Source organism: Maniola jurtina, chromosome 22 (assembly GCF_905333055.1).
Source record: "Maniola jurtina chromosome 22, ilManJurt1.1, whole genome shotgun sequence".
NCBI lineage: Eukaryota > Metazoa > Arthropoda > Insecta > Lepidoptera > Nymphalidae > Maniola > Maniola jurtina.
In genome coordinates this window covers 7,113,627-7,141,380 of record NC_060050.1, presented here as the reverse complement: position 1 = coordinate 7,141,380, position 27,754 = coordinate 7,113,627, and the positions used below count along the sequence as shown (strand labels likewise).

At 33.1% G+C, this 27,754-nt stretch overlaps 2 protein-coding genes across 8 annotated transcripts; one reads left to right on the top strand and one right to left on the bottom strand.

Moving 5' to 3' along the window:
- The first annotated feature begins 375 nt into the window (after positions 1 to 375).
- LOC123876741 (succinate--CoA ligase [ADP/GDP-forming] subunit alpha, mitochondrial) lies at positions 376 to 23,218 on the top strand. 4 transcript variants are annotated; one of them, XM_045923083.1, is made up of 6 exons: positions 376 to 515; positions 1,339 to 1,706; positions 2,996 to 3,190; positions 19,939 to 20,118; positions 20,756 to 20,761; positions 21,946 to 23,218. In XM_045923083.1, the coding sequence occupies exons 1-6, from the start codon at positions 479 to 481 to the stop codon at positions 22,159 to 22,161; spliced, it is 1,002 nt and encodes a 333-aa protein (XP_045779039.1). In that variant the 5' UTR covers positions 376 to 478; the 3' UTR covers positions 22,162 to 23,218. The 4 variants fall into 4 exon arrangements, with proteins under 4 accessions (XP_045779039.1, XP_045779041.1, XP_045779038.1 ...); XM_045923082.1 differs by lacking the exon at positions 376 to 515 and adding an exon at positions 830 to 918; XM_045923085.1 differs by lacking the exon at positions 20,756 to 20,761.
- Positions 22,701 to 27,754, bottom strand: LOC123876730 (probable ATP-dependent RNA helicase DDX43). 4 transcript variants are annotated; one of them, XM_045923060.1, is made up of 2 exons: positions 27,389 to 27,754; positions 22,701 to 27,244 (listed from the first exon to the last, which is right to left on the bottom strand). In XM_045923060.1, the coding sequence occupies exons 1-2, from the start codon at positions 27,564 to 27,566 to the stop codon at positions 25,419 to 25,421; spliced, it is 2,004 nt and encodes a 667-aa protein (XP_045779016.1). In that variant the 5' UTR covers positions 27,567 to 27,754; the 3' UTR covers positions 22,701 to 25,418. The 4 variants fall into 4 exon arrangements, with proteins under 4 accessions (XP_045779016.1, XP_045779015.1, XP_045779017.1 ...); XM_045923059.1 differs by having other exon boundaries at positions 22,701 to 27,311; positions 27,393 to 27,754; XM_045923061.1 differs by having other exon boundaries at positions 22,701 to 27,248; positions 27,393 to 27,754.

Genomic DNA, 27,754 nt, shown 5'->3' with positions numbered 1-27,754 from the left:
TGTAATACCTACAGCTTGAGCTACTGTTTGCAACATCGGCGTTCTACGATACGTGTCAATGTCAAAAATGTCAGTGTCACTTGTATTTTTTAATTAATCGACTTTAATACTTTGACTTCTTGCCTTTTTGGCTTACAATATAAAGTTATATTTTATTTAATTTGTCAAATTATTGGAACGTTTAGACTGATATTTTATTTATTATACGTATTGAGTGCTGGCCCATGTGCATTAATTCACAATTTTAATTGTTTAAAATTGCGAAAACAGCGAAATCCTTAATAACACAGCTATATAGCGTGTTGTCTTTGTTTTCACTTGCCCTACGGGTTTTCTCTGTAGATAGGTACGAGTTTTTTGACACTTTTGATAAAAATGTCATATTTTGACAGTTTGTGACATTACGTAATGGCAGAAACTTGGTAGTTAGTCAGTCTGTCACTAAAATCTTTAAAAATTCCCCTTAATTTGTTATACAATGGCTTTACCGGTGCGGATTTTATCTCGTTGCAAAGGTAAATGTTTTTAAATTACATTTCAGCCTCAAGTTGTCAATATATAATTCAATATACTAAGATTTTGATAAACGAAATCATGATCTCTTTTGCCTAGCTATTGCCTACGTTTCGATGTTTTTTGTATTACCGTGACACTGTGATAGTAACCTTGTAATATGATTGATTAATTTATAGTACAGCAGTTTATATGAACTAATTTATTTATTAATAGGTACCAGATTTCATACAGCAATTTTGTTGCTAAATTTTATGACATCAATGTCATTCTTATTAGGGTTTAACCTTCATCTAAAAATACAATCTATTGATGTATTCGCTTAGATAACTTTTAGTACTACATATCAGGGGAAAATCTTGATGTTATTACAGTTTCCTGTAGCAATAGAACAGGCCTTGCAATGTAATGTATTTGTTAATGGATCAATAAGTTGACCTTTGGACAATAACATATTATGACAGTATAGTTTACTTATGTTTTATTGTATTTTGTGTACATATTGATAAACTTTGTTTTTATTGTTTCTTTCAAGAATAACTAACAGATAAACTTATCGAAACAAGAAAACACTAACGAAAATGGGTGTGGTTAAAATACTTGAACTACTTAAATGAAAACAATATGGGATTGTTGAATTATTTACTGTATTAATTTATAATGTATTCTATTATAAACTAGAAGATTATTCAATCAACTGAAGTCTTATTATTAGATTAGGACTTGACGAATTACAAGTTGGAAATGCAAAAGTATTCCTGACCCTATAGTAAGATTTCCATATATTTTTCAGTAAAATACTTGATAAAGTAAATTTTTTTCCAGATGGCTTAAAGCTTGGCAACATTAGATACTCAAGTAACACACCATACACTCAGACTCGGAAAAACTTGGCATTAACAAGTGAGACCAAAGTCATTGTACAGGGGTTCACTGGCAAACAGGGTACCTTCCACAGCCAACAAGCTCTTGATTATGGAACTAAGATTGTTGGTGGTGTGTCGCCAAAGAAGGCTGGTACTGAACATCTGGGTAGGCCAGTGTTTGGTACTGTGAGGGAGGCAAAGGAAAAGACAGGGGCCGAGGCGAGTGTTATCTATGTGCCCCCCCCTGGTGCTGCGGCTGCCATTTTAGAAGCAATCGAGGCTGAAGTGCCGCTTATTGTATGCATCACTGAGGGAGTGCCACAGCATGTGAGTATTTCATTTTTAGGGGTCTGTACCCAAAGGGTACCAACAGGACCCTATTACTAAGACACCACTGCCCAATCCTCGACCGTCTGTCTGTCAGCGGGTTGTATCTTGAGAACCATAACAGGTAGAGAGTTGACACAGAATGTGTATTTCAATTGCCCATATAACAACAAATAATAAGAATTTCAAAATGACCGCCATGAAAATAAAAATAAATAAAAAATGTTATAACTTGTACGAGCGGTACGGAACCTTTCGTTACAATTCTGACTCGCACTGGACCGATTTTATTTTTATTTTTTAAGGGACTTTTGTAGGTTACCTGTATTTTTTTTATTGCAAAATAGGCTTGTGCGTGTGTATTAGCAAAAAACAATAATGGGGTCCATCTTGCAGCATATTTAGTTATAGTTATACTTATACCTAGTTATTCACCTAGTTGCAATGCAATTAGTGGTTTTAAATTGAGCTCAAACAGAACTAATAAATACCAGGAAATTGTCAGCCAATTGATTATAGAGGCTGCTCTTCATTGTTTGATTGTTGATTTGCGTAATGCCATATGTCTATCTGCACCAGCTTTGTATGATTAATTAGGCCTCTTGCTATATCATAAAAGTAAACAACAATAGGGCTTGATGCTCAGAAACAGAGATAAAGTCTTTTAAAGATTTTACAACAAACAATCTTATCCTTATCACCACAAACCTATTTGGCTCTTTAGGATGGAGATAGATTATACCCTGACTGTCTGTCTATCAGTCTGTCGTGTCTGTCAAGAAAAACTATAGGGTAATTCCTGTTGACCTAGAATCATGAAACTTGGCAGATAGGTCGGTTTCATAGCACAAGTAAAGGAATAAACTTGAAAACTGTGAATTTGTGGTTCAAAAAAAAAAAAAATGAAAATGTGTTCATAACAAATAATAAGTATTTTCAATTTTCAAAGTAAGATAACGATACTAAGTGGGGATATGAAAGGGGGTATCCGGTATCATATCACTTTACCTGTACATTCTAAAACAGATTCTTATTTATTTTAATTCAAAATTCAAAATATTTTTATTCAATTAGACTTTTACAAGTACTTTCGGAATGCCTTTCCTACCGAGAAGAACCAGCAAGAAACTCGGCGGTTGCTCTTTTCAAAGATTTGATATGCATAATTATTTTTGATTTATCATGCAAAATGTCGAAAAAAATACCCGAGTATGGAACTCTCGGTGCGCGAGTCTGACTCGCACTTGGCCGGGCTTTTACTAAATAGAAAATGACAAAATCAATTTCAGGACATGGTGCGTGTAAAACATGCGCTGTTACGTCAGAACAAATCCAGGTTGGTGGGCCCTAACTGCCCAGGGATCATTGCTCCGGAGAAATGCAAAATTGGTATCATGCCGGCGGCGGTACACAAAAAAGGTTGCATCGGAGTTGTCTCTCGATCTGGTACATTAACGTACGAAGCTTGCCATCAAACTACTGAAGTAAGTATATTTTAATAGTTGCCAACCTCAGAAACTTTTTTTAAATCCTTTGTGTATTGATGATGTATTTGACCTTCTTGGCACAGTGGTGAAAGCTGTAATCTTATAAGTCCTGGGTTCGAATTCCGGAACAAGCAATTTGGGGATTTATAAGTAGGGTAAAATTGGGAGTTGTAGCTCACGTCTCTAGATAAAGCGCGGCGCGTCTAGCGGTCTAGCTGCGCCGCGCCGCGCATCGTATAGACGTGAGCTACAACTTCCAATTTCACGATCGATGTTAAATATAATCAGTAACAAGAGAATGATCAGGTTGTCACAAACTCCTCGAAGATGATTCAATGGTGATATTATTCTTGGATAGCCTACTTATCACTATTGACATCTCATTTTAGAATTATTTGGATTTATATAAGTAATGGTTTTTTAAATCGTTCAACAAATTACTTTTAATGTGTCAATTTCAGATAAATCCTAATGACTCAGCTTTATAAGGTTATTTATGAAAATCAGACGGTTTTAGTTACACATTAATCAGCTGATGGTATCAAGTCAACATACTTATTATTTATTCTTAATACGCGTGCGGAAACTTTAAGACCTTTATAATAAATGTTGGATTTCTTTGAGATCGTTGATATCAGAATACCATCGTATTCCTTATAGTGTAATATATGTACATGATGCAGCCCACACAAATTCCATTTTACAATAACAACGTCAACTAAATCATTAACTTTTAATATCATTTTTATTTGTTAATAATTATGATGATTACTTTGAGTTTTTAAAAAGGAATGACTTTCTTAGACAATGTACATGAATAAACTAAAGTCGTATTAATCAACAACTAATAAAAATATTGACTATACTTTGCTAGTCATACTTATATTACTAATCAACCCTTAACAAAAGGAAAGTAAATAAAAACTACTAGATATATATTTATTAGAAAATTTTATTATCGAGACACCATTTTCTTAAAACAAGCACGTTTTTTAATGCACATATTGAAGGATGGTATAAACAACTAAACACATCACTATTCGTTTCGTATTGTTCATACAAACTTAATAAGCTAGGGCAAGATTTATCTTCCAAATTATAAACACTATCGCAACCAAACATTTTCGATATCCACTGCACTTTTTCTACACCTTTAGCATAAACACGTTTATTATTTAAATAATTATTCATGTTTACATATCCTTTGTAGTTTAAGTATGAAATAAAACCTTCTTTCCAATGTATTCCTCTGTTTCTTTCTATCCAACAAACTTGTTTTCTTTCCGTTTTCGTTAAATTATAAAATGGGTATGGTGGCTTGATTAAATAAGTCTGGATATGGTTATTACATAATATAGCTATTTCTTTTACTATAAACTCATTGGAATCCGTCTTGAATCCTTGTACATCAATGATGACATTCATGACAACTTGCGGACAATATTACTTAAGGGTTTATATTCAAAGAGGCGATCGTTTATTATAAGACAATATGCTGATGTTTTATCCGGGATTTCTTGCGAACTTTCAATTTCCAAACGTACGTCTACAGGTCCTGTCTTTAAATTCTCGTTTTGTCTTGAACAGTCAATTACAAACAGTGGTGCCTTTTCTTTAAATGTGATCAGATCAAACAACGGGTCAACAGGAAGATTATAATAAGACTGACGAAATTGAGTGTACATTTCGTATAATATACTGTATTTATTTTCATCAAATTTCAAATTAAGTGAATCGTATGGGTAATATTGTGAATTTAAAAACAGTGTTACATTTGTTAATTTGCAATGATCAAATATAGAACTATCATTAGTCTTACTGTTTTTCCTATTAGTTTGTAGACCAAAAATAACATATCGAGGCTTTTCAAGTTGAGAAGTAGTTTTAATTGACCACGAATGTTTTGTAGTTTTAGGAAGTAAAGGATATTCATATAAATCCCAATTTCTGAATGCTATTTGAATAGGTTTGTCTTTTTCTAAATACTTAAGTAGTGAGAGTCTTTCACGATCCGAAACTTTTATATGCGGCACACGCCACTGAATTGTTCGTACTTCTATATGTATATTATCATCCTTGTGAATTGTTACACTATTTAAATTACTATTACTTCTATTCAGAATAAGTTCATGTTTACAGTTTATAATAATTTTATTATAATCCTCGGCAAATCCCATTATTTTATTCAATGGTATAACAGCATTAAAATATCCCTCTGTCATTTTAAAACCATCCATTTGCCAACCCCACAATGCTGCGACTTTGCTATCCCCCTCATTCATCGATATGTATGATTTTAATGTTGTGGTTATTCCAGGGTTTCTTACGCGATCTATTTCAATACCGTTCATTTCATACCTAATGTCTTGAAATAGAAACATAACAGGGTTATTAGTAAAATTTACAGGTTTCTTTATTTCTTTCCCCGATTGATCTTTTCCAGTCACTGTGGCAAAGCCTTCAACATAAATTGAACTATTACATGGTAATATGTATATGTCTTGCTGATGTATTGGAATGCGAATTTCATCATTTTCTTTAAAGCTGTTATTGTATGGATTGTACGTGTGGATCTCATAACTTTCGATAGAATTATCGAATACTGGGGTGTTATTAATATTTAGAATATTCATACTTTGAATCCGAGTGATCGGAGAAAATCTTTGTTTCTTTTTGTTACAATATTACGATTTGCTTTAATACGTGTACGCGCTTTAGTAGCAGGCAAATGATTGATTCTTTTCACCTCATATCCAAGTGTTTTATTAAACACTATCATTTTGCTCTACGTAAATGAAGTCTCAGTTGGATATTTTCTTCTCTAAAATCAATATTGTTACCGTTTTCGTCAATGATTTTAACAGTTATGGATGATATATTACTCTTATTAACAGGAAGATAAATAATATTTTTTGGAATTTCTATATATCGATATCCTGGAGGAACGTTAGGAATAAATTCATGAATAATATGTGATGCAAACCCATTATTAAATGATCCGAATATAAGATCACATTCGATCCTGATGACAGACAAGGGAAGAATGTTAACTGGATTAACAGACTCATGCCATTTATTTGCTTCAAGTTTTACATTTGGGAAACCAAGTAAGCGTCCTAAACTGTTTTCTACGTCAAAATGTACAGTTTTGGAACAAAAAAGCGAGCATGTTAAAGTATTATTATTTGGTTTTATTTCAATTTCACAGTTGTCTAACTTACTCGCAAGATATTCTCTTATGTCATATAAATCATAAGTACCATATGGAATTTTTAAATATTTACATTCATCACCATATGCAAATATGTTATTGCTATGATTTATGTTTGGTATTGAGTTCAGAGCAGAAAAATATAATAAACCGCATTCATATTCACCATCGAGAATAAGAGGAGGTTGAAAAAATGATTCCAACACAGATTTGTGCCCGGTAATAGTGATTGTTACAGACATGATCATAAACTAAAAATTTACTGATTTTACTGAACTATTTATACATTTTATTTTGTGTATTCCAAAAACTTCTTAAAAACTTTATACATAGATGACCACAGTTATAAGGATGACTACCTTGAAAATTTTTGTAATTATAACTCATACCAGTTCCTAAATATTGAATTAACTCTTTAGGTGGTTTTAAATTTCCATAGCTGTCAAAGTATTGAATTTCATTATTTACTTTTGCATAGGCTACCCAATGAGAGCCAGGATTATTGGAGCTATCCAAATTAACTATACCACATTCTTTTCGAAAAGGATGTTTTGGCATCTCATCTCTCATAAACACCCCTCGAAAGTAAGGAATGTCTTGCGAATGGTTGATGATGTCGATATTGGTGAGCGCTCGTTTGGGTAGCCTTTCTCTTAGTTTTTTTCATTTGAAATGTAAATTCCTAAACTACCTCTATGCGGTTTGATATGTAAACCTTTGCCTATATGGAGGGTTTCCATTTTTTCATGATGCCTCTTTAATTCTGTAAAACGTTTTTTAGCGTCTTTCAAATCATTTATAACTTTAGCGATTCCTGCAGCACCACCAGCTAAGCTACCCGCAGCAGATAATCCGGCAAAAATAGGTATCAAAGGAAGTACTCCACCAGTTTTTGGAATTGGTATAATTCGAGGAAGTTTTATTGACGAGTCTTTAGTCAATTCTTTAGCCGCTGCTATGGCTAATTCTATAGCCATTTTCTTACATTTGGGTTTCATTTTTTGCACATGCTTTTTTGCATGAGCAACAACATGTTTAAAGTGTTTTTTCAAACCAGTGCCTGAAGCGGATTTTTTTGGCGACACTGTTTTAGAATTGTTGGCTTTACTAGTCAGTCCCGACCCGGTATACAATTTAGCTATCATAGCTTTATTAACTAAATTTGCTGCTATCTTTTCTCCCAAAGTTGCATCAGATGCTAAAGCACGTTGCTTAGCCCTTTTCATCAATATTTTATCAGCCTTATGACGATCACTTAATGAAGTTGACAAGTCGTATGCAATATCGTGTTGTTTACAATATTCATCCAATTTATTTACACCTTGATCTCCCCGTGCAAGCCTTTTATACAATTTTGTACCAGCACCACAGTAATTATATCCAGGTAGATGAAGTTCAAATGGTAAATGATTTATAAACCAATTCAGAATACTGCTCTCTTTCATTACTTTTATTACAATGAATGAAAAATAACTATACTATCACTTAAATAACAATAAATAAATTGGGAATTGGTTAGTTATAAAATATTCGTTCTATCTATCCAACTATTTTCACTCGATGGAAATCCTAACCACTTTACAAATATCTTGTTTCCTTTTCTTTTTAAAACTTTTTCAATAAGATAGACATTAGGATTTTCTGTTTTTTGAAGTTCTTCTGCATAAAATGAGCCCAAAATTGGCTGATGTTTAGCATCTTCTATAAGGTAAGTAACAGGATTCGTTTTCTGTACTTTTTTAATACGGAATATTTCGGTGGACCAATTAGGAGTGTAACCTTTTTCAAAAACACCTTTATACTTACTAATCCGCACAAAATCTCCAACTTTTAAATTTCTCTTCTTAAGGATTTTTAACTGTTTCCCTACATTAAATCTTTGAAGTATAAGTTTCTTATTATTTTCATTAACTTCGTTAGGAGATAAACCGATCGTTCTGTGTTTAGAGGTGTTATAATTTTCAACTATTTCTTCTAGCACACCTTTAATCCAAGTGTAGTTTCCTTGGAAACTGAATTGTTTATACATTTTATTTTTTAAAGTTCTTATAAGTCTTTCAACTATAGAAGCTTTTTTAGTGGAATATGTAGAATAATGATTGATGTTAAATTTTTTGACTATCGTTTTAAAATTTTCGTTGTAAAACTCAGTTCCAAAATCAGTTTGAAGGTTTTTCGGAATACGTCCTTTCTTTAATATAGATTCAAACGCTTTAGAGACCTGATCTTTATTTTTAAACTTTAGTGGAAATGCCCAAGCATATTTTGAGAATGTATCAATTATAACTAAAATATATTTATAACCTGAATTTTGTTTCGAAAGAGATTTCATATCAATCAAGTCAGCTTGCCATAAATCGTCTATATCTCTCATGACAACATGTCGACGAGGAAAGTTTACTCTTGCATTTTTATGTATTTCATTTACGACGCTGTTTTTGCTCATGTTTTACTTTACTAGCCTCGGTGATTTCGATCAAATTACTTACTTTAATATTTATTTCTGTAATAAACTGATTAATTGATGATATTTTTTTTGAAAGATTGTCTGCCAAAACATCAACGTATTCTTTTGTAACACAATCGTTAGAATCTACCGGTTGCGCAAGATTTTTTACTCTTTTATGCTGAGCATCCAAATTATTGTTTGTACACTTCAAAGCGCATTCTAATAACACTCCTTTCATTCTTCGCATCTTATTAACATGATGTCCAAACTTATCAACTTTCATGTTCAACCTGCTTATCAATACTGAACACGCTCCATAAATGTGCTTTCTTTTATTCTTTTATTATACCCGCTTCTTTTAACTCTTCAATAATCGAAAGAATTTCATTATCATGATTAGTGTTGCCAGCGTCTCTGGACGCAATAATCAATCTTAATCTTTCAATTAACTCATTAGGATCATCCCAATAGATGAGATCAGTATCAGTTTTGTATTTCTTTAAAACTGGTAGCCTACCACCGTACTTTAATTTGTTTGTTTCACACATATCCTTTTCATAAAATAATGGTTTGATGATTTGAGAATATTTTTTTCCTTTGTCACCTTTAATTTGATTAGCAGGATTGTAATCTCTTTTATGAGCACTAGTACTAATTAAGATATCTTTATATGTGATTTTATCACTTTCAGTTACTTTATTCAAGTTTGGTTTATTTCTTAATAAAAGTTCTATTAAACCAGCAGTTAGTTCATAACTTTTATCATCAATAGTAATAAACGTTAATTTGTTTGAAGACATATCATCTACAGTTGAAAATTTGACGGGGGTATTTCCTATCATCAATTTTTTGTTAATGCGACGTATACCAAATGGTATAGATACATTGCTTTGCTCGCCAAACAGATCATTGTCTGCCAGTGTTTCGGAAATGTTGACTTCATCATTTAGAAATTCCAAAGGTTCAGACATTTCCTCTTGTTTTTTCGGATTTTCTTCAAAGTTATTATCGTTGTAAGTTATTTCAATATCACCATCTTGTTTTGAGTTTATATTTGGAATTTCAGGCGATTGATTATTTCCAACACTTGCGTTGTTACAATTAGTTTCGTGATAAGATTTGTTTGTAGCATATTTACTTAGTGTAACAATTGCTTTCAAAGGATCAGACAGTGGTTTAAATATTTTTTTCCGCCTCAGTTCTAACTCTTCATCTTCATCACGTAATCTTTTTACTTTACTTTTAATAGCCTTTACTGATTTAATTAACTCTTTTTTCAAACTTGTTTCCATTTCTTTTTTTAATTATTTTACACAACCATTGAACTATGTAGTAAAAATTATAATGAAACTAATTTTAAATTACAATCTGTTTAAATAATTTCATTCAAAATTTTACAAAAACGTCGAAAGATTTTCTATATCTACCGTTATTTAATTCACAATCTTTGTTAATTATTAAACATGTGTATGGATCTTTCCATATATCTGAACATAATTTTTTGAAGTCTGACCAAGTCATGTCAGAATTGACATGTTCGTTATAGATGTGTTTCAAATTTATATCATCTTGTTTAAAAATTATTAAAAAATTTACATTATCTCGAATTAATTGTTTTGGTATCTTAGAATATGTTTGAGTCAAATAAAAACAGTCGATGTTCTTATGTCTACCCATTGAAAAATAATCTCGGATATTTACTTGGTTCTCGCAAGTAACATCATCAAAAATAAATATAGAATTTTTCAAGGCTTCAGTAGGAGGAATAACCTCTTTATCATCTTTGAAGGTAAAGAGCTTAACAGCTGGAACCATGCTTAAAACTTTATTCAAAAAACAATATTTTGGTTGAAATGTTGTTTTAGAATATAGGTAAACATTTTGAAACTTGAGACCATTTTGATGTAGTAATAAGCTTAACATTGTGTTTGTTTTGCCACAATTTGACGGTCCACATATTATACAGCGAATCGTATCGGGCAACAGCAAACTATGCCTTTTTTGGATTGATGACGCTTCTATATTTAAATTGTTAATTTCCAATGTTACTGGTTGTTTGATCAACTTCATTGTGTTTTCTGTTAAAAAAGATAAAATCCTGTTATAAAGTCTTCACATTATATTCTATATAATTTTATAACTAAAATGTAACATAATGTTAATAACCAATTTAAAGAAATGACACCATACACGTGTAAACTCGGAATGCGTTGCTGTGTCACTAAAGATTTGTTTTCACTTTGCTCAAATTACCCATTTGAGAATACAAGATTATATAAGATTTTACTATCGATGCATGTTCATTCCTGTTACAGCTCTCGGGAAAAACTTGGAATGTGATGCTGTGTCACTAAAGCATTATGTTTTCGTTTTGCTCAAATTACATCGTTTTAGATCGCAAGACAGTATTAGATTAATTATTATTTATTAAAGCTTCATTCCTGCTACAGCTCCCGAAGAAAACAGTAGCCGCGCTCATAATTTTATCATAATAAATATCGAGTATTTTACTTGGTAAGTTATTATAATTATTTTATAACAATGTGCTGACTTTTAATAAAGCATGTATTTTTTTACCGTTATTTATTAATTATTTTTCTTTTTGTTTCAGAATTATGTCGACTCCTATCTTACCCAACGAAAATCTAACAAATCCTTTTTACTACGCACAAGATGTACACGGGTTCGCGGAAACTGAATTTCAGAGACTTTGCGAGGATTTAGCTCAAAAACAAGCAGCAGAACCAGTTCAAGCATCTAGTAAGGAGATGAAAAAAAAGAAAAAATGCAGTTTATCACTATTGAAGCCTGTTTCACCCCCGACTTCTACATCAACATCCTATGTTATTCGCAAAGCAACTGGAAGACGGCTTCATTTAATAAAAATAAATATTTATGGACTAAATGGAGGAGAACAAGATGAAAATATAAATGGTGATACTCCTAGTGTTAGTGCACAGTATGTAGTCAAGGATAATTACGATGAAGTTATGGATGCTACAGAAAATTTGATAGGTAAAATAATGTCAAAAATTACTCACTCTATATAAATGTGAACTATTGTTGAAATGTAATTTGCTTATTTTTAAATATCATCATATTTTTTGTTTATAAAAATAGTGTTTTTTAGAGTAAGGAGCTGTAGCATGAATTCATTATTTATGAAATAAACGTGGTTTAAAGAATAAAATTGTTTTTTTAAATTTTAAATTATTAATTGAAAACATTATGATTGTACTAAGTACCTAATAATATTAACGTATTCCATGTAAATATTAGATAGTACAATCAAGTTTTTTCAAATATTTCAAGGGTTCGATTCCCTTAAATGTAAAGGTTTTTTTAATTTTGCTTAATGTTTGCTTACTGCATTTTCATTTCTTGACCAAGGTGATAAGGATATAATGTTGAAATTGAAGGTCTATATAAACAAACGTAAAGGTCAGTAAGCAAACATTATCACCTGCTATGATATCACTATAACTCAAGTTATTGATCTCGATAAATATAAAAATAAAAAACTAAAAGGTAAAATAATAAAATGTCAGTGATGATGAGTAGTAAATATTTATTTCAACATTTGCATGCATACATGAACAATCAAAATTGCACAGTAATGAATAACATAAAATCTAGTACAAATTAACAACTAAAAAATTGTACTGTAGTGCCCCCACGGCAACGTTTTAAATTGCTTCTTTAAAATTTGTCTTTTATCATCTTCACTATTTAAAACTAACTTATTAATTTTTTGGGTATATACATTATGATTTTTAGATCTAATAACACACATATTCTTTCTGACTGATTGATTGTAGTATAACACATTTTTGTATTTATCTATATCCAACCTTTTGGTAACAGATGTTGTCACTCCTTTTGCCTTTTTAATAGACATTTTTTGTGATTCAATACAATACAATTTTGCTCGTAAGCCAACAAATTCAACAATAACATCTCCACCCATCTCATCTTTAAAAAACCCCGGAATTTTCATATTTGCTTGAGGGATATTGTAAACATTTTTATCGCTAAAATTGCTGGTATCGAAAAACTTAATATTCTTTTTCATGTCTGAATAAAAATCATCAGTATATATGCGATATAGTAAGCTATCAGTATCAGTATAACAAAGTTCAATATTTTCTTTATATAATGGTTTCATTATAGAATAGTGAAAGTTATATAAATGTGTTTTAGCTAACTCTAAAACAGTAAACCCCACATAAATTGGTCTATCCAAAATTAATTTCGTTTGTTCTAATTGGATTGCCACCAAATTATCTGTAAATATCGACAAACATTTAAAGTTAGGCGCACTTACATACTTTTCTGCTCCAATAATCCTGTTTGTCTTATTATTCTTATCTGTCCATGTATTAACAAGTTTTACATTTACTTGTTTTCTTTTATTTTCTATGGTTTTACCAAAAATAGCATTATTTTGTTTTTTGAAAAAGTCTTTTTCAAATTCAGACTCTGCTTTTTGCCTCAAAGAGGTATTCAATTCAATATATGGTTTCAAAAATTCTTTTTGTTCAAATGATAGAATTCTATGAATTTTTAACAATTTTAGACCGTTTTTAAGACATTCTTTTAAATGGATATAGTGAATAACATAGGAACATTTGTCGTATAAATTTGCAATAAGCTTGGCATTTCTATGACCAAAAGGTGTAAATTTTTCAGCAGCAAATGGTAAATCTGAGTGAGCGTCATGTATTTCAGATGGATAACTAAGATCTACTTCAAGTATATACCCAATGTTACTATCAACAGTAATAGAATCAATTTCAAAAGTCTCAATTTGGTCTTTGTTCAAAAATTTAAAATTACTTGTAGGAAGTTTCATCATCATTGCATAACCATACAGGTTCACACAGTCTAAATATACCAAAAAGCTACTTGATTTGTTGATATCATAGTCAGACATATATTTATTGTTAGCTTTAGCATATCTTAATGAACACTGAGCTAGACCACCTCGTATACCTTTTTCAATCATTTGATACATCTCCACATCAGTTATAAGGTCTAATTTTACATTGGTATGCAAAAGCATTGCATCCCAACTTAAAGAAGGTGAAGAAACATAATAGCACGGATCTAAGCAATAGGTTGCTAAGCTAATTTTCCTGAATTTTTCAAAACTATCTGCTAGTAATAGTACATCACATTTTAAATATAAATCTGTATATTCGCCTAAATTTTTTATTTTAAAAGTTTTCCAAACTTTCAATGCATGTTTATAATCTTCTTCCGAAATAAGTTCTGAAGTAAGTTTATTAAAAAAATGTTTTCGTTTTGGTAACTCAGTTTCATCGTAACGTTTTAAAGAGTCTATATAATCATAGCAGTACACACCCTTTCTGCAAATCAAATCAAATAAATACTTATCACTGTAATACCTACGCAAGTTTACGAAGTCGTCTTGATGTAAAGATCTAGCTAATTTATCTAAGCTACAACTGAGAAAATTAAAAGAATCGATGAATTTCAGTTGAGCAGCAGTTTTTGAATCAACTGATATAAATTTTGTGAACGATATGTATTTTTCTTTATTTTTCGGAATAATATTTATACGACCGTTAATACTCGCTAACTCTTTAATAAAAAGATGGCAATCGTAATTACTTAAATTATGAAATATAATAGGTATAAAAGGACATTTCTTTGCACTCAACTTGCAAATGTTGTGAGCCGCGCCTCTATATTCCCCTGTAAAATGATCATGATCTGCCACAATTTTATCTGTGGATGTAAATTTTTGTTTACATATACAGCAAACTTTTGCATTATGAAAACATTTCTTTTCAGTTTCAGTAAGTAGTTTCATGGGATTATTTTCTAACAAAATTGCATGTAATCGTTTGACATCATTTGAAATTGTTTCTACAAATTTTTGAGCACAGTTAGCTCCTATGTATGAAACCAGTTCATTAAGTTCAGGTTTAGATTCACAACAAATATAGTACGCGAAAGATGTGGCTTCATGAACCTGTATGGTTTCAGTATGCCCAGATTTACTTTTATCAGAATATTCTCTTAATAAACTTTCAAAATCACCATAAATCACAATTGGTATTCTTTGAGTTCTTTCATAATTATCAAAATATAATTTACTATTTTTCTCTGGAAGAACAGTTTTAATTCTAGCACAATTATGTTTGCATAATTTTTCTTCTGAATTGAAATAAATGAAGCACTCCTCACATAAAAAAATTTTAGACTTATTTTTAGTAAGTTGACTATGAACCAACCGTTCAAAGTTTCTTATCAAACAAAAATGTCTTTTATTGTTTTTAGTAATGTAAAGCAAATTAACATGAACAAGTTTACGCTTGCTGGTTTTGTACAGAGGTCCGTTAATATCACCATTTTTTTCTAAACTGTATATATTAACACTTATGTCAGAATTATTTTTTTCAAATAATGTGATATCCTCAAAAGATGGTGGAAACGACATACCATCTATTTTTAAAACTTTTGAATAATGAGGATATGAAGATACTCTATTCAAGTTTTTATTGGTGGGATACATATGTGCTAATATACTCCACAGAAAACACTTATCATCACTATTTTTAATATTTACACAAGATCTAGTTTTCAGAATTTTTATTGGTAGTGGAATATAGGAGCCTGTCCTTAAAGGATTGTATTTATTAATGTTTACTTCTAAATTATTCAAAGAGTCAAAAGACCAGCCTGATTCTGAATGTTCAAACTCTGATAATTTGTTAAGCAGGCTTTTTACACACTCTAAATATATATTTTTTATGTTTGTGGATTGAAAAATTTGTACATATTTAGTATTAAACGACTTCAAAGATTTTTCATTATTTTTTGGCAAAGTGAAAGTCGCAAATAGTTCAAAATTTATTTTAAGAGCATTATGTTTCTCAAGACTTCTTTTTACTAAATTACATATCGTATTTACAACTTCAGATAAAAATTGCTCAGGTAACAAAAATTTTTTTGATGGACATACACGATAGCTTAGTATTCTGTTCTTAAAAGCAGTTCCAATTATTTGAACATTATCGAATTCTGTGCGAAGTAAACAATTAGACTTATGAATATAACTTTTCTTGTGTGAAAAGTATTTTGGCACTGTTATATTACAAATATCACAAAAAGTCATTATGAGATTATACTAAGTAAGAGTACTTATTATTTGAAGTTAGTAAAATGCAGTTAAAATTTTCATGCTGGGTATAGTGTAGGTTTAACCCCTTTAAAATCTTCCTTAGCAGCAGCGACCAAGCGATTCGTTGCCTGCCAAATTTCTGAGTTGGTATCCATACATGACTTATAAGTAAAAAGGGCGTGACGCCATCGATTACCCGGGCTTATCTTTGATGCTTCAGCAGCGTTATAGATGCGGAGTTCTAAGTAATAATCGCCTTCCGTTATTAATTTCTCTGGTTTTCGCTGGGTAGAATACCCTGATGCTATTTTCTTGGTGATAAAATTTTTAAGTGGTTCAAGCTTTTGCACCACTTCTTCTTCGTACTGAAAAGACAAAAATAATATTTTTAGTTATTAAAAAATATTAACTCAGTTAATAAAATGTTTATTTATAAATTGTTTATAGGTTTCCATCAATAAATTCAACAACCCAGAATTGAGTTGCGAAACCTTCCCTAAAGCTAACAATTTATTTGATCCAGCTCAAGAATCGAACTTGAGACCTTAGGCTCCATATTCAAACGTGCTAAGCTAATATTAACTAATAATTAAATAATTAAATATAATGATGTAAAAAAACCATTAATATCTTCTTAAAGGGTTTAGTTGATGCTTATATTCAGTCAGAATTCTAATATTTCTTGAAAACAATTGTAATAATATTATATTTACAGTAAAAATAAAGTGTAATAACTCACCTCAGACTCCCATGAAGGACGTGCAGCCTTGACAGGCTTTTTTTGAAGCGCTTTCTTACGCTTTACAGGTGGTTCCGGTTCAGATTCTGAATCTGACTGCCGCTTTTTTGATTTCTTCAATTTATTGAGTGATTTACTCTTTGAAGTTGAATTTGAAGTTATAGGTAATTCGTCATCCGAATTAAAAGGATTATTACTAAAGTTCGAAGCCCTGTTATAGAAAAAACATTTTTTTAATGTTGTTACATCATACTATTAACTAGTTCTGAAACAATTAAAGATTTTTTGGTGAAATGAAATTTAAACATGTATGTACTTAATGTAACTTTTTAAAATACTATTAGGTAAGAAGTTAATATTTAAAAAAAAAATATTTCTCTGTAGATGCAACAACTCTTTCATTAAAATATGTAAAAAATAAAAATAAATAAAAAAAATACATACATACTGAAGCTAAACAACTGCTTTTTGAAATTTAAAAAATGATTTTTTAAGTGAATTAAGTAAACGTTTGCTCGTTGAAGTGCTCACAAAAGAAATGCGTAGTGAAAACAGTGCTTACAGAATTTAGGTTCTTCTAATAGTCAATCAATAAAGTCAAAAGTTCATAGTATTTGCATAGAATAATGACTCTTAAACATAAAAGTAATTAGAATGACATTCAAAGATCTCATTATTACACACATACATAAGATGCCGCATGCATGTTTAGGATTCCCTATTAGGAAGCAAACTGCAAATATGCAATCCTGCAATACGAGTCATTAGACACCGAAAAAGAATCACTTTTAGTTAACACATGATGTATCCCGACTATACCTACTTTGATATTATTTTTTAACACTCATGGCGTCTGTTCTGTATTTCTACATTAGATAAGTATGCATATTATGCACTATGTAGGTAATGTTTACAGCAGTTGAAATAGTGTAATGCCAAAATACAATATAATATTTCATTAGTTACTTACCAAAAGCGGATCGATTAATAATAATTTTATTAAAATTATCGCCCATTTAGAGAATAAAAAGTAGGTACTTATACTTACTTATATGAAATATGATTTTATCGGCAAAAATAGTTAGGTAGAAAAGTGTTAATGTAAGTATTTTATGGAATAGTAGGTCTATCAACCGAACTCGATCTACTCTATGAGTCATGATAGCATAGTGATTAAGACGTCCGCTGCCTCCGGTTATAAGTCGGGCAGGGGTTCGATCCCGGGCATGCACCTCTGACTCGGACACTTGCTTTAGTGGGATACCATAACACTAGAATGAATGAATGAATTGGATGAACCTTAATACTACAACACTTGAATTTTAACCTTCTATTATAAGAGTGTGGTTAGTAATTATTATTGATACTTATATACCGACATACTTACCTGTTCCGGCATAGCATGCTTTCCATCCTAAACTGACACACCACTTACCATGTTTTGAATACTTGAATAAATGAATGAATGAATGATTGAACGATCGTCTTTGAACCTTTATACCGCAACACTTGAATTTTCGATAAGGGAGTGTGGTTACTAATTATACTTATATTAATAAACTGACAAACGTACCTGTTCCGGTTTAGTATGCTTCCATCTTAAACTGACACACCACTTACCATGAGTTGAATACTCGAATAAATGAATGAATGAATGATTGAATGATTGATCGATTGTCTTTGAACCTTTATACCGCAACACTTGAATGTTCGGTAAGGGAGTGTGGTCACTAATTATACTTATATTAATAAACTGACAAACGTACCTGTTCTGGTTTAGTATGCTTCCATCTTAAACTGACACACCACTTACCATGATTTGAATACTTGAATAAATGAATGATTGAATAATTGAACGATCGTGTTTGAACCTTTATACCGCAACACTTGAATTTTTACTTTACGATAAAGAAGTGTGGTTACTAATTACTTATATTAATAAACTGACATACCTGTTCCGCTTTAACATGCTCCCATCTTAAACTGAACCTCCGCTTAACATAAATTTGAGATGAGTGCTACATTAATTGCATTAGGTAGGTTCTTAAGGGTTCCAGTACAAAATATAAATTATTCTAAATAATCTAATCGATGCTTAAGAATAGAATTTCTATAAAATATTCCAACTCAGTATCGTAACTAGTTGCATCACTTAAGAATGTGCTAAATCAACCATTGAATCATCTTTCTACATGAGTTAGTAACAATAACCTGATCATTCTCTTGTAACTGATATCTATTGTGAAAATATTGTGTGTTCTAGCTTAAGTCTTATAGATCCGGCGCGCGCTGGCGCGCCGCGTCATCTAGAGACTTGAGCTAGAACACACAATATTACCCTACTTTTATAATTTCTAAATTTTCTCTGGTCTGGCCTGTGTGGCTTCAGCTGTAGTTAGTTACCACTCTACCGGCAAAGCTGTGTCGTGCCGTATACGGCATCGTATACGATGCCACGTAGAAACTGATCGGGGCTCCAGCCCACAGGTTTACTGAAACTTCCATACCTCTTCCAAGTTAGCGCTCTTCTGTCTTAGACTGCATCATCACTTACTACCCAGTGAGATTGCAGTCAAGGGCTAACTTGTATTGGAATAAAAAAACCTGAAGCTCTAAACTTAATTTTAGCTCTGAGCCTTTAGTGTAACTTTTGTGACATTAAAATTATTGTGGTAAATCTGCCGTTTTACTCCCTACTTAATATCATACTTTGGCAGGTTTAAGAAACTTAAGTGTTATGTTTGCTAACCTGAAAATCTTAGGTACTTTAAGGTATAAGGTAGGTACCTAAGGATCTTTTGATTTTCACCATAAACAACAAAAGTTAAAAACAGGTTTTTCTGCCAGAAGTTTTTGTGATTAAGACCTTGTTGGAGTTTTTGTGCGCAAAATATTTACTGCATAATATAGGAGTTTTTAATGGTGAAGGAAAACATTGTGATAAATCTGCATGCCTGAGAGTTCTCCATAATGTTCCCAAAGGTGTGTGAAGTCTGCCAATCCTAACTTGACCAGCGTGGTGGACTATGACCAAACCTTTCTCATTCTGAGAGGAGAACCGTGCTCAATAGTGATTCGGCGATGGCTTGACGATGATGATCCCTTTTTAAATCTCCCCCAAGACTTTTTTCTTTGCAGCCCTTTCACTATTTTACTTTTGTTTTAGTCTATAGCGTTTCTTTGCGTTGTTTTTCAGACTGGTCTGGGTCAAACCCTTTGCGTGGGTATCGGAGGTGACCCATTCAACGGTACAGACTTCATTGACTGCCTGGAAGTGTTCCTGAACGATCCAGAGACGAAGGGTATTATTCTCATTGGTGAGATTGGCGGGAACGCGGAGGAACTCGCCTCTGAATACTTGATTCAGAATAACACTGTAAGTTGCAAGGTTTTGATTATAAACACTTAATGTTTAAGTCTCATTTTGAACCTTCACAACTCCCCAAATCTGATTATGGCCGGAGGGCCGATCGCAGATGGCATTATTGGGGGGGAAAAAAAACTCATTTAAAGAGCATAATCTAGTCATACTTCGTTATTTTAAGTCTTTCGCCAAGATTTTACTTAGACTTAAGTTTCAGTTGAAACGAGACAGATTTATGCCAGTGATATAACGCTGTCTCGTTTTAACAGTGCCTTAAGTCTGAGCAAAGTCAAAGTGCGCTCTATAGGTTTCAACCTAAGTTTGGATACGCTTAAGTGCTTCCGAGATGGTCAAGCAGCTTGATGGCAAGCACGTACATTTTTGATTTAAGCATTTACGCGCTTGACCGCGATTGATGCTATGTTATATTTTTGCTTGGCGTGATCTTCGGAAATTGTTCGAGAAATGAGAAAAGTGCCTTTTGCTGGATCAAGCTGCTTAAGCAAGCAAAACAAATTAGATGCAAGCCATTAAGCCCCTTGACCGTCTCAGAAGCCCTCTAATGATACTGTAATATTACTAGTTCTTGTACAGAATATATTTCCCAGTTTCAATCTTAAGTTTCTTATACAATATTTTCTTTTAACAGAGCAAGGTAAGAAGGAAATAGCTCGGAGAAAAAGGTTTCATTTAACAATTCTTTGATTTTGCAATGACATCCTTATTTCATTTCAAATAGAATACATAGTTCCAATAAGTCCATTTAAGTAGATTAGTACAAGTTTGTTAGGTGTGAATTTGAACTTCATACAATACTTAGTTTGTATATAAATATTATTATCATTTGAATGTTGACATATTGAATCGAATCAATCATCAACCTAACAGCATTGTGTACCAGTGTTAAACTTTACAAGTACTTTTGAATCGTCAAGAGCATTTACTATTAATATACATAATAATGCCATGTATAAAAGTAATTGAAGTCGCGCGCATTGCTGGAGTGAGCTGCAGGTCAAATCCACGCTCTTTTATCATTTACATAATCTTCGATTGTATAATATTATGCTTTTCTCAGGAGCATAGTTTTAATAGATTTTTTAAACTTTGTAAAGGCAAGTCCAAAATTGATTGCGGAATTTTGTTATAAAAGATTATACCCATTCCCACAAATGACTTTGGACCTCCCTGAGGCGGAGCGTAGGAGTCGCAAGCCTGTTATTATATATAAATTTTTATTCAAATAAACTTTTACAGGTGCTTTTGAATCGTCAAAATAATTTGCCACTGGTTCGGAATGCCATTCCTACCGAGAAGAACCAGCAAGAAACTCGGCGGCTGCTCTTTTCAACGGTTTCTTTGTTACGGTGTCTAGTTAGCAATCAAACCATCCTATTAGAATACTTTGGCAACGCGCGGCATGTTTGAGATGGTTTAAGTTTCGCAAAACTGTTACCCATCTACTACCAATGAACATTGATTTTATCCCACACTGTTTGATGTGTTATATTTTAGACTCATAATAAAACATATCATAAACTTTTAGAAAACGCGTTGAATACACTGTTTCATACCGTTGCCAGTGCTCGTTTAACCTTAGTTGAGACTAATTATAATTTAATTCAGAATGATTTGCCGATATTTCACACCATAGCTAGTAAAAAAATCAGTAAGTACCAAACATGATTCCCTGACTCACACTAGACCAGTGTTTATAGTTTAGCAGCTGTAAATCCCTTTTCCATCAAGAAAGACATCTCATACTTAATATACTAAGGGTGGAAATATCGACAGACCATGAATGAATATTTTTGTCACCTGTGTACCTATTAATTACAGGGACAAAAGGCCAAGCCTGTGGTGTCGTTCATCGCAGGGCTCACGGCGCCGCCGGGCCGGCGGATGGGCCACGCGGGAGCCATCATCTCGGGCGGCAAAGGAGGCGCCATGGACAAGATCAAAGCGCTCGAGAAAGCCAACGTTATAGTCACACGCTCACCCGCTAAAATGGGCGTTGAACTATTCAAGGAAATGAAACGATTAGAAATTGTCTAACTCCGTGAATAAACTACAACTATACAATTGTACACGCTCTGTCCATTTACTTTGTATAGACTTTTAGCAATTATACAGAATTTATTTATTATCCACCGTTGTTTATGTCGGCGAGTATCTGATGTCTTGGATCTATGGATTGATGTGCGATTATGTAACAGTCATGCGCGTAGCCGGCAGTGTTAGCCGAGATGGGCCTGGTGTGTAAAACGTATTTTGATTGTTGTTATAAGAATAGGGATGATGACTACTAGTCAAATCAGCGACTTTTTATCAAACGACAAAACGCTCGCTTAGTATGGGAGCTTGTATGAAATACACAGATGTGACGTCATAACATTTGAAGTACTTTTTTAGTTTAATCGATAATTTAAAATGGTTGTCAAACTTAAAACTATCAGTGAATGTGGATTTTACGAATTTTGGAAGACCCGCTATTTAATAATAACTTAAAAAATAATTTATTTTTGACCTAGGCATTATCCCCATTTGATATTTACGAAAAATTTTGGTCTGTTTAACTTTTTTTGCGATACACGTTAGGCCCTAAGCACACGCGATACTTATAGGTGCTATTAACTGCCATCATCGTATTATTGTTGTCTTACATTTTTAGGTGTCCGGCCTGGCTACGCCTATGATACATGAGTATTTTTTTGTTTGTGTTCAAAATCTCATTTCAAAACGCACGGTATACTTACACCTAATTAAAAAAGCACTCAATTATAATAATTGTAACGTAAAACGTAAGTGATAAATAATCTGATGAAATATCCACTCCTAAAACCGGAAAAATATTAATGTGTCGTGTTGTGTAATGACGCATCAGAAGCATATCGGTAACCATAATAAATGTATGAAAACGATATGCTTCTGGCGCGTCACAGCACAACACATTATATTTCCGGTTTAAGTTACCATACAATATGTATTGTAGGGGAAGCTTGAATTTGTTGTATTTTTAAATAATATAATGTGTATATTCTAATCATGGATAAAGCCTTTTAAGACCTGTTTAAAACTTTATTGATGTGAAATAATAAAAACAAATATTAGATTTAGATGGTTTTATTGAAGAAAAAACTTAAAACTAAGTACTCACATGGAATGATTGATATAATTCAATCGTTAAGGGGCGACGTTAACAAAATAATTACTATTCAATTGTATCTGTAACCTGTGGATGAGTTATTTAGTCTGTCAAAAATTGTCGATATTGTTGAACTTATCGATAGATTACAGATTCAATTGGTTTTAATTCCGGCCGTTAGGTAGATACATCGTGTGGGAGGTAATTATAACGATAACAGTAAGGAAGTACTTAACTCCCGAAGTCCTTAAAAGTTAAAATAAGTATGATAAAGAAACAAAAATACTTATACATATACATAATAGTGGTTGAAACGTATTCAGATAAAACCAAACTAGTTTCACGATGTATGGACTAACTGTAAAAAGGGATGGCATTATTTTTTACTTTTCAGACCTTTCATTGAATATTAACATAATATTCTAAATGCCGGCCCGAAATGTGGCGGTGGATTTATAAAATTATTCCAATTTTACTAAACTTAATCTATAGAATACTTGAAAGATGTATACAGGCACAGCTCTCGAGGCATGAGCGAAAGTATTGAGGATGGCCTTTCAGGAAATTGTTGGTCTGTCTCTTGAATAACCCCATGTAATCTAATGGGAATATGTAATTACAGAAGGGAGTTGAAAAGGAAGGAAAAATTCTGGTCAAAAATGACGAGTCAAGAATAAATTGTGACCGCATGAAAAACAGTATTATTGGGCCAGTCATAATATCTGAATTTTAAACAGCTTTCCTTTAGAATCGACAAATGATAGGGAACCAGACGCTTTCCAAGATGCCCTTAGATCCGTGCCGGTACTTGTAAATGCTGCCTAAAACTATACATTTTATATCACAGTTTAATTTCCATTTAATAAGATCCTTGCAAGCAGTTCAAATAAATTGGTTCATATTCCAGTGTCCATTACCTAATATGTAGTTAGCAGAATTTACATTACGAAATTAGTGGCACGAAATTAATTTGATTATTATCAATTCCACGTGTAAACGTCTAATTTCGTAATGCATGCATTACGAAATTACACGTGGAATTGATAATAATTAATTTTGTGCCACTAATTTTGTAATGTCAATTCCGCTTTAGTTTAATAGCCTTAGGGCCAATTTTCAAATGGCAAATAACTTTTATCTAGGGAATAAATTGACAGTTTTGACAGATTTCCTATAGAAAAAATGCCAAAACCTCGAATTCCTCAGAAAAAAGTCATTAACGATTGAAAAATCCATAAATTTATGAGCGTAGCGAAAAATCGTAAGTCTATGGAAAAATCAGCCCTTAATATAACTATAACTGTTGACATTTACGGCTAACCTCACCATTAGCAAGGACTTCGGGACCGAATTAATGTGCGGCGGTACAGACACGTCCATCAAATAGATTGATAAATCACTCATTAATTATTATTTTTTATATTACAGCATATATTAAATGACACTCAATTACATTATTTTATTACTCATTTTTAGTGTTTCATACCTGAAGGGTGTTAATATGACCCTATCACTAAACCTCCGCTGTCCAGCTGTCCATCCATCTGTCTGTCAACGGGCAATATCTCATGAACAGCAATAGGTATAATTGAAATTTTCACAGAATGTGTATTTCTATTGCAGCTATAACAACAAATAATTACTAAATTTCAAAATGGCTGTTAGTATTTGTTTGTATTCAAAAAAAAACTGTGAAAGAAAGTGGTATTTCTTATACGTGAGTCTGACTGGAACATGATTGGTTTTTCAATAAATATTTAAGCTCAATTGAATAAACACTGACATACATTGTTGGGTGAAAGTATAGATTTTTTGGCCGAGGTTAAAAAGGTAGCAATAGCTATACTTTAGTTTGGCTTAAAAGAAAATCAAAACACAGAAACCTCAGAGAAACGCGTAAGCGACGCGATTGCCTGGCACTTGAGACATTCTGGAGGTAGATTTTTCACTCAAATCATAGCAGCTGAAGGCAATAGCCTAATTGTCACACTTTTATACAGACTTGTGGGAGACAAAACTATTGTAGAGACAAAGTTGCTTACGAGCCATAGTTATAAAATAAGACTACAGGCAATTGAAATATTGCCAAGTCTTGGATAATAATCCTACAAGAATGCCAAAGTATTAAATTCAAAATAAATATAATGAAGGAACAGAATGGCCATCACTAAAAGTAATTATCTCTTCTTCCTCTGCCGCCGCGCCCCCTCCCTCCTCTGCCACCACCACCATCTCTGTCTCTACGGATTTTCATAGCTTCAAACCTTTCAGCCATTGACAATAACTCATCAGGTATTTCTTGATTTGCTTCCTCTAATATCTTTATGAGTTCACGGGCATGCGCCCAGTCCTGTCTTGTGACAAATGATAAGGAAATACCAGTTCTTCCTGCTCTTCCAGTCCTGCCTACTCTATGAACATACTCTTCGATTTGACGTGGGAAGTCGAAATTTATTACATGTGTCAAGTCTTTTATATCTATGCCTCTTGATGCAACATCTGTTGCAACCAGTATGTTGACTGTACCATCCACCATGTCATCCAGCGCAGCTTCACGGTCACCCTGGTCCCTGTCTCCGTGTAAAGACTGACAGTTTATTCCATGTACAATTAATTCAGTAGAGATATGTGAGGCGGTTGCCTTTCTACCACAAAATATGAGAATCTTGTCATTCTCTTCCATGTTTTTGATAAAATCAAATAGTACAGCTTCCTTCTCGTCCTCTTCTACAAATATAATGTTCTGTGTAACTGTATGGACTGCAGCAAGATCTAAAGAGCCTACGTTTACTTGAATGGGATCCTTCATGTAAGTCTCGGCCAGACGGCGCACACCAGATGGCCATGTAGCCGAAGTCATCACAGTCTGTCTGTCTGGTCTCACATCAAACAAAGATTTTCTTATCTGTGGCTCAAACCCCATATCCAACATTCGATCGGCCTCATCCAATACAATATATGAGAAGTTTATTGCACTTAAATGTCTGGCCATCACAAGATCATTAAATCGTCCAGGAGTGGCAATAACTATGTCCACACCTTTAGCAACAACTTTGATTTGTTCTTTTCTATCCCCTCCACCATAAACACAAACAGATTTTATCCCTCTGTAGTGATACTTTGAAGCCTCTTTCTCAATCTGCAGTGCAAGTTCCCTTGTGGGGGCCAAAATAAGAACAGTGGGACCCTCTCTCTCTTCTCTAGGTGTTGGTTGACCATCAATATGTATTAAGGCAGGCAACAAAAAGGCTAATGTTTTCCCAGTACCAGTTTGGGCAATGCCGATCATGTCATCTCCTCTTAGTAGTATAGGCCAGGCTTGACTCTGAATAGGGGATGGCTGTTTGAAACCTTGTTTATAGATTTCATCTAAGATTTCTGGGTAGTGCTGATATGCCTGTTCGAACGTTAATACTGGGTTCGGTATGGGTCGCAAATCAGGTTTGTCATCGAATGTCCTTTTTACTTGTATGTCATGGTTAGCTAAACGCCACAGTTTTACATCAGCTGCTGGCATATTTCTCACTTCGGGATCCTCTATATAAAAATCTTTTTTAATTGGTGGCAACTTACTCCATCTCTCTTTTTGATTCCGATCATATTCAGCATTCAGCCTGTCCCAATCGATTACTTCATCACCATTCTCATTGACTGTTACATAGTTAGAAGCGCCACTTGCACCATCATTGCTGCTGGCATTAGATGTGTCTTTAGGTGGAGGAGGTTTGCGATCTTGCATAAGCTCATCGATCAAGCCTTCTACTTTCGATATCGCATCATCTGTACCAAAAAGGGTTACTTGAGTATCGTTTCCATTCGAATCTCCAATCTTAATTTTAGCTTCGGATTCATATTCGAGATCACGTATTTTGGACCCACCCTTGCCGATGATACGACCAACTTTGTTAGACGGAACTGATATAACCTTTTTGTTACCATTGTCTTGACGAAAATTGCGCCGGTTTTGACCGTCATCGCGCCGGTTTTGACCGTCGTCACGCCGGTATTGACCATCATCGCGCCTGTTTTGACCGTCATCGCGGCGGTTTTGACCGTCATCACGCCTGTATTGACCATCATCGCGCCTGTTTTGAGCGTCATCACGTCGATATTGACCGTCATCGCGCCGGTTTTGTCCGTCTCCTCCACGTGCTCTCCAGTTTGTTTCATTGCTTTGGCCTCTTCCTGTGCCTCTACGATTTCCACGCCCTGTTACATTAGAACTGTACACTCTAGTATTGTGGCTGTAAGTAGCCGGTGCCGGTGCTACGGCAACTGGTGCGCTCTCTTCCCAGTCATCTTCCGAGTCCGCCATGTTTTATTAATTTCTAATCAACAAAATTTCAATTTTTACGAATTAAATCAACAAGTTGACGATTTCAATTTTATTTAACTCTTGTGAGTTTGAAATTAGTTAAAATTTTATCTTTTCAACAAGGTTGGAAAACAGAAAACTTGTTGTTTTTTTTTTAATGACGGATAACGGATTGATCCAATTCCACA

What these genes read in the sequence shown, in the direction of transcription:
- LOC123876741 (XM_045923082.1), top strand. Translation starts at nt 876, where the DNA reads ATGTTATTACAGTTTCCTGTAGCAATAGAACAGGCCTTGCAAT. An exon ending in CTGAGGGAGTGCCACAGCAT is followed by an intron (nt 1,707 to 2,995) that starts GTGAGTATTTCA and finishes AATCAATTTCAG; the next exon opens with GACATGGTGCGTGTAAAACA. An exon ending in CTTGCCATCAAACTACTGAA is followed by an intron (nt 3,191 to 19,938) that starts GTAAGTATATTT and finishes GTTGTTTTTCAG; the next exon opens with ACTGGTCTGGGTCAAACCCT.
- LOC123876730 (XM_045923058.1), bottom strand. Translation starts at nt 27,566, where the DNA reads ATGGCGGACTCGGAAGATGACTGGGAAGAGAGCGCACCAGTTGCCGTA.